The sequence below is a fragment of the Solanum verrucosum genome, unplaced genomic scaffold (assembly GCF_900185275.1).
Source record: "Solanum verrucosum unplaced genomic scaffold, falcon-dt-bn FXZP01000170.1, whole genome shotgun sequence".
Lineage (NCBI taxonomy): Eukaryota > Viridiplantae > Streptophyta > Magnoliopsida > Solanales > Solanaceae > Solanum > Solanum verrucosum.
In genome coordinates this window covers 541,122-548,659 of record NW_026020395.1, presented here as the reverse complement: position 1 = coordinate 548,659, position 7,538 = coordinate 541,122, and the positions used below count along the sequence as shown (strand labels likewise).

Sequence of the window (7,538 nt, the reverse complement as noted above, 5' to 3'; positions counted from 1 at the left end):
ACGTTTACGTTATCTATTCCGTCATTATTTTTTTCTTCATGATACGTATGCAGGATTGCACGTGTCTTTAAACTATTAAAACGCGCATTGAAAATAATAGTGTCTTTTAGTAATCGTAACGACACCGAAAGAAACAAAAAATTCGGTCAATTTATCTCACAAGTCATATTTTTATTTTTTATTTGCTGTAAAAATTAAGATGACTTAAATAACCTTAATAGTGACCTCATTGGGAGGAGAAAAAAAGTCTTGAAGTAGTAGTAGCTTTATAGCTTATGTAGGTTGCTTAAGTAGAGTAATTGCCAGCCATGCTTTGGGTGTAAAGGTTAGTCTCCGTTTTTAAATCATTGAATCAATCTCTAATTTTATGTTTAGAAGATTCAAAATCAATATTATGTAAAAAAATATTTATTGAAGGAATTCAAATAAACACTTTGACAACTCATAAATCCGCCCCGATCATTTTACTTGTAAAGAATTTCAGTTATTTTTGATAGCATCAACTGTCAAAAAGGTCAATTGTAATGTGTATGCCTCATTAATAATGACAGAAAAAAAGAACTTGTTTTACAGGCAAAAGGGCAATAAGGTAAAATTATTCTTGATTATTACATTAAGCCTTAATTAGATTTGGACTGATCACTTTCCTCCTCCTGTTGAGTTGACTCTCTTCCCCAAAAGAAGAAGGCCTTTCATTTTCTCTATTTCACATTATGCTTTGTATTACTCCGTTATTTCATTTTTTATTTCGTACTATATTTGTGTTAATTATATGAGTGTTTTCGAATTACAAATTAGATGTTATATTAATTTTATATATAATTAATTTACTTTATGATTAACTATTAAATATTATCTAACTTATGCAGAAACTAATGTATGAATAAATTGTTTCTTTACTAGCTACATCAAACTTTTGTAGATGACTTGAAAAAATTATTATATATGCATAAAAAATTATACAATATGGTTTTTTTTTCTTCTAGAAATTGATGCCTATCCAACCCATAAATGCATTTCTCTTCTATTCTACTCATTTTTTGCTTTTTCTTTACTGGTCTTTTTTTTCCTTCTCTCTTAACACCACGCACCCCCAATCAAGAACCTCACCTCTTTATCTCTCTCTCTTTCTCTTTAGCATAGATTTCCTCCATTGCAAACAAAGCTTCCACCTTTACAGCTTTTTAAGGTCCATATTGCCTCCACATTCACATTACCCACCAACCATTTTTTTACCCACAATTAAAATAAAGCTTTTTTTTATTTCTCTTCACAAAGATTGGATTTTGTCTGGTTTTCTTAGAACAGTTGCTTTAACTTGTGTTTTTTTCACTATTTCTTTTTGACCCATTTTAGCTGACACCCTTCTTCTTCTGAACTGTTAGCTTTCTTGGCTTTTGTGGGGTTCTTTTGGTTTTCACTTCTGCATTGGCTTATCTATGTGTTTTGAGTCTCTGTTTGAGCAAAAAAAGAAACTTTCTTTGCTTCTTTGGGTTCTTAAGGAAGAAGATCAAGGGGGTTAAGTTTGGTTTCTGTAGATCACTGGTGTAAAGGTAACAACTTTTTTTTTTTTAACTTCTGTATGAAGTCATTCTTTTCTTTATTTTGTGCCTATTATGAACAGATTTTAACTGGTTTTTTGTTGTTGGAATTAGTGATTTTTTTTGTTCTTATGGATTCTTGATTTGCTGTACCAGGAAGGGGAAGTGTTTTAGTTTTTGTGCTTACTGTTCTGAATCTAACCGCTATGTGATTTACTGGAATAGTTGTATTGTGATGTCAGCTGCCCACAATTTAGTTGATTTGTCAATGTCTAAACTTTAACTTATTGTACTTGAAAATTTAATACTCCTAATTTAGACAGGACCATCTACTTTGTTTCATTAAAAGATGTACTATTACAAGCCACAATTGTAGAAAAGCTAGTCTTAAATTGTTTGTGGAATACAGGAGGCAATGGAGTAAATCTGAGTCTGGAATTTTGCTTTCTTCTAATCTGCTGTGCTGGAAATGTCTTCTGGGGACTTGAAAAGTGAATTGTCTAGGAAGACATCATTTTTGGGTCTCAAACTATGGGTTGTAATGGGCTTATGTGTTGGTGTATTTATCGTCGGGATACTATGTATGTTATCGATATGGGTAACATGTAGGAGAAAATCTAGAAGAACGTTGGACGGGTATTCGCATTGCCAAATACCCAATGTTTCCAAGGATATTAAGGTTGATAGAGTAGGTGCTGCGAATGTCCATGATCATCCTGAAAGCTTGTTTCTGACTATTCATGATAAATCAAATGAAACAACGTCGGAGAAGATGTTAGTCCATTTGGGTAGGAGTAAATCAAGTGATGCTGATAACATCAGCCAATGTAGTTCAATATATCATCATGAAAGGGGCTTTAGTTCACAGTCAGGGGAAGAGGGAAGTTCAGGGACAGTGAGGAAACAACAATCTTATGGAATTGCAATGCCTTCTCCTTTGATTGGCTTGCCAGAAGTCTCACAGCTCGGGTGGGGCCATTGGTTCACGCTTAGAGATCTTGAACTTGCAACAAATCGTTTCTCTGCCGAGAATGTGCTTGGTGAAGGTGGATATGGTGTGGTTTATAAAGGAAGGTTGATCAATGGTACAGAAGTCGCCGTAAAGAAGCTCCTAAATAATCTGTGAGTATGATTTTGAAGTGCTTATACAGGTCTGTACATACATCTCCACGAGTGTATTATTTATGATCTAATGATGAATTGCTACACAGTGGCCAAGCTGAGAAAGAGTTTCGGGTTGAAGTAGAGGCAATTGGTCATGTTAGACACAAGAATCTAGTGCGTCTTCTTGGTTATTGCATTGAAGGTGTTCACAGGTATTCTCTTTTTTCATTTTAAATCACGGCAGTTCTTTAAGTATGTTAAGTTTTGTGTGTGATGACTCTTTATTTCGCAATGTCAACCACCATGATTTCAATTTAGTTATACTTTCGTTAACAATTTGCTTTGTTTTGGCTATAAAGGATGCTGGTTTATGAGTATGTCAATAATGGAAACTTGGAGCAGTGGCTGCATGGAGCTATGAGACATCACGGTACACTTACATGGGAAGCCCGTGTGAAGGTTCTCCTTGGTACTGCAAAAGCGTAAGTTTCCCTGATAAAAACCAATTGACAACTTTAGTTCTGTTATTTCACTTGACATTCCATTTTCCTGGATGACCTATTTCTGCTGCACATTCTCTTTTAACTCATTTTAAGCTAAGTCATTGCCTTGAAAATCTTTTAGAGTTTAGAAGGCTGTGATTGGTCCAAGGGGCGGGGCGGGTCACAGTCAGATTTCTCGGTTATCAAAAAAAATAAGAATCTTTTAGGCAGTTTTTTACTCCTATGATGCTATAAACCCTTTGCATATCTGACTACTTTCTTAATGCGCTTTCTATTGTTTCTAGTATGAAAAGAGATAAATGACAACTAGATTTATTATACACTAATATGAAACTTGTTCCATTTGCAGGCTTGCTTACTTGCATGAAGCCATAGAACCTAAAGTAATCCACCGAGACATTAAGTCTAGTAATATCTTGATTGATGACGTGTTCAATGCCAAGGTCTCTGATTTTGGATTGGCAAAACTCTTAGACTCAGGAGAGAGCCACATCACCACCAGAGTCATGGGCACATTTGGGTACAAACTTCTCTGTCTAAAGATGTTTCATTCCTACACTGTCCACCTTTGCACTTGATGAGGTGTTTCTATTATGAAATACTCAGATTTCTTTCTCATTTGAATTCCAGATACGTGGCTCCAGAATATGCTAATACTGGATTGTTAAATGAGAAGAGCGATATTTACAGTTTTGGCGTTCTAGTGCTAGAAGCAGTGACTGGTAGAGATCCTGTGGACTACAGCCGTCCTGCTAATGAGGTACCTAGAGTTAGTGATGTGATGCTTATAAATGTTAAATTTCCTTACTAACTGCACTACCCTATATTTATTTTTGACAGGTTAATCTTGTTGAATGGCTCAAAATGATGGTTGGAAATCGGAGGGCCGAGGAAGTTGTGGATTCTGACATTGAAGTTAGGCCTAGTACTCGTGCTTTGAAACGGGCGCTTCTGGTTGCACTTAGATGTGTTGATCCTGATTCAGAAAAACGACCCCGAATGAGCCAAGTAGTTAGAATGCTTGAAACTGAAGAAGTTCCGTATCGCGAGGTACAGTCCATTCCTGACTTCCATATCTCCCTTCTCAACATGATTTCTTCTTTTCCTCTTTCTTTATTTTGGCTACAACTTTAACTTCCTTTCAAACAACATGAACCAAACCCCTCTGAATGTTTTGAAGTTACATATAGTATTCCAAACATTTGTTCATATGAAACACTGTTAAGCTTTTCTAGCTCTGCCCATCCATAAAGGAGCAGTGTACAATCTCTTAATTAATTGAAAAAGAATATTGGGTAATGTGAAAGTTCTGTTTTTTATGGTGAATAGTACTGCTCTTGTATTTGGTCCATGTGAACTGCTGAGATTGCCTCAATAAGGTTGCATAATACCTCTCTCACTCTGCACTATGTCCAAATTTTATTTTTTTCGTTCGAATCACTAGGCATAGGAACATTTTGTTTAGTGCAGTCTAGTTGTTAATATCCAGAAACAACTTTACCTCAACTCCAACCAAAGTTGATGTCCGCTATATGAATTCCCACGGCCTGTGTCACCCCTTTAAGCTCATTTTACGTGGTTGGACATTGCATTCTATGTTTTTTTGGTTCTACCATGGGGTAGTCATAGAATACGGTTCTTGATCACGATTCAAGAAATACATTTTTTTACAAAGAGCTGAATCTCATTGGATCGTGGAAGCAAGATCACTCTGTCATTTACAATACCTTGACGCGTATGAAACCATTGTTTGATGTTTATACAGGATCGACGAAACAGGAGAAGTAGAACAGCCAGCATGGAAATAGAATCAGTAAAGGAAAGTTGCAGCAGCTCAGCTGATGTGGAAAGCAAGGTGGGGAGAGCAGATAGCAGCACATTTGATACAATTCTTGGATAGGGACTCTGACACACATGCACATGACTCCAAGTGGAATGTATAATTGCATCATATTCCCCCCACCCCCACCCCAACCCCTACCCTCTTACCCCCCTCAAACACACACCAACCCCCCCACATTGAGATTTAAAAGCTTTCAGTAACCCAATGAAGGATATTTCCAAGTTGGTTTTCTGAAAAGATTCCTCTGAATGACAGAATGGTAATTGAAGCATTGGCTCTTCTTTCAGTGCTTCTGTTGGCAGCTAGTGCATGGAAATGAGGACTATTGCTATGTCATACTAGGAAAGAGAGTAGGAGAGATTGTTGATGTACAGATATGTCTTGAGGATTATGTGTTATTATTGTCCTTTCTAAATACAATTTGATCATCATTCTTGTCTCTATTGTGGGTTTTCACTTGAGTATGTACTTTACTTTTATAGCATGCCTCTTTTACAGTTGAGTGGAAAACTTTCACATCAATTTCCCCTAAAATGTGTTCTTGTCAAATATTTTTGTTAAACAAGTGTGTGTGATTAGCATTCAAGGGTGTGGCCTAATGGTCCATAAAGTGTGTGTGGAGGGGGGATCTCCACGATCCAAGGTTATGACATGTATTGTCTACTTTGGTCCAACATGCCTCATGAATTTGTCCCATGGGAGCCATGTCATCATCAAGCTCAAAAGTGTGCATACCATGTGAGCTTGTGTTAGGTTTTGTTAAACTTTTTATGGGTTCGCTTAAGGTATTATGTCCACTTTTATTCAAGCTTGTAATCCTAGAAACCTGTCGGTCTTTCTTTGGGATTTTAAGTATCAGGTTCCCTAGGCAAGGCAAAAACTATTAGACGAATTCTTTCCATGTGCCTAAGCTTTAGTCACTCATAGTATGTATCAGATGAAATTAGTCAAGATGCGTGTAAGTTAGCCAAAACAACAAACGTTATTAAAATAAGTTGGAAATATGTGATGCAAGATTACTTTTGTCCATGATTAGTGAAAGCTATTCCCCTTTTATGGTTACAATTCAAGGTAATCTAAAATGATTACATATGGTTAATTTTTCTCATTGTACTAAAGAAAACCAAACTTTGCAATTATCACATACCCCTATTGTAACAGATTAAAGAAAGATGGTCCTTTGTACAAGTGAAGCTGGAATTTGTTTTTCTCTTTGTTGGTCCCCTCTTTTGGGAAAATCAATCAAATCACTAGTAGAATTTTTCTTTAACTCGTATCCACAAATAATCTCTTTGATTCACAATGATTGAGATAGAAGAGAGTTTATCATATGTAGTTGATTGTGTGTATTTCTTTAACAATATTTGTCCTTTTGGTTGTGGGACACTCCTAAAGGATAAGCCCAAAAACCAAATCTTTTAAGTATACTATAGTACGTACTATTCCATTACATGCGCGCAAAATTGACATAGCATATTCGTCGCGGCCTAAAAATTCACAAATAATCACTTTACAGTGACTGATGTTCACGTCCTGATGTTATATCTGTAGAATTCGAAACTTCACAATGAATCAATTTTCAGTTACTGATATTTACGTCATGATGTTGTATCTGTAGAATTCGAAACTTCACGACATTGACTATTTTTTTATTACATGATAGAAAAGTGGTTAGTGAACGTTATTTTTTTTAAGAGAAAAGGACCTGATAAACCCCTCAACTTTGCGATGTAGACCTAATATACCGTTAGACAAAAGGCTATATAATATGTGAACTACTTTTATAATGAGGAATATATTAACGAAGTTGAGGCGTCTATCATACCCTTTTCCCTTTCTCTAGTTTTGTGAAGGCTTGAGTTGGGCCCTTTAGGTTCGGTTCACAGTTGATTTACACAAACGTCCTCTTTTTAGGTTACTATCTAGACGTTGTCTCCTAATTTTAAAAGTTATTTAAATATAACTTTCGATAAAATATTTGATTGATTAATACAAAACTTATTTGAAAAATTGGGCAATTCATCTAACTAATTGAGAATTGGTATGTTTTTTTTTTTTTTTTAAAAAATTAAATGCTAAACTACTTACATATTTTCTCTTTACAAGACTTAGAGGGTGTTTGGATTGGCTTAATTGGAAGTGTTTGACAAATATAAAAAATAACTTAAAATAAGTCAAAAATATCTTAAAATAAGTTACGAAGTGTTTGACAAGGTAAAAAATGACTTAAAATAAGTCAGAAACCAAAAGTAGGTCTCCCCCTACTTTTTATTTTTTGACTTAAAAGTCATTTCAGTTTGATTTTTTATTTTTAACTTAAAAACTATTTTTTTTAAGCCAATCTAAACGGGCTTTTAGTCAATCCTCACAAGTTTTAGTCAGCAATATACTAAATTAACATGACAGTTTAAAGTAAGTTTGACAACGTTAACCTTCTTGATGCTGACAAACATTGTTCCTTAAGTTGAAAAAAAATATGTTAAATTGTCATTAGTTTGAGATTTTGGAGTTTGAAAACTTGGTTTCACCATAAAAATATTCTAAAGT

General features: G+C 35.1%; 1 protein-coding gene across 1 annotated transcript; it reads left to right on the top strand.

The window, feature by feature from the left end:
* The first annotated feature begins 1,042 nt into the window (after positions 1-1,042).
* On the top strand, positions 1,043-5,434 carry LOC125839247 (probable receptor-like protein kinase At2g42960). Its single transcript, XM_049518219.1, has 8 exons — positions 1,043-1,553; positions 1,951-2,663; positions 2,753-2,857; positions 3,005-3,127; positions 3,498-3,668; positions 3,779-3,908; positions 3,989-4,198; positions 4,914-5,434. The coding sequence occupies exons 2-8, from the start codon at positions 2,011-2,013 to the stop codon at positions 5,046-5,048; spliced, it is 1,527 nt and encodes a 508-aa protein (XP_049374176.1). The 5' UTR covers positions 1,043-1,553; positions 1,951-2,010; the 3' UTR covers positions 5,049-5,434.
* The last annotated feature ends 2,104 nt before the right edge of the window (positions 5,435-7,538 follow it).

What these genes read in the sequence shown, in the direction of transcription:
- LOC125839247 (XM_049518219.1), top strand. Translation starts at nt 2,011, where the DNA reads ATGTCTTCTGGGGACTTGAAAAGTGAATTGTCTAGGAAGACATCATTT. An exon ending in AAGAAGCTCCTAAATAATCT is followed by an intron (nt 2,664 to 2,752) that starts GTGAGTATGATT and finishes ATTGCTACACAG; the next exon opens with TGGCCAAGCTGAGAAAGAGT. An exon ending in AGAGTCATGGGCACATTTGG is followed by an intron (nt 3,669 to 3,778) that starts GTACAAACTTCT and finishes TTTGAATTCCAG; the next exon opens with ATACGTGGCTCCAGAATATG.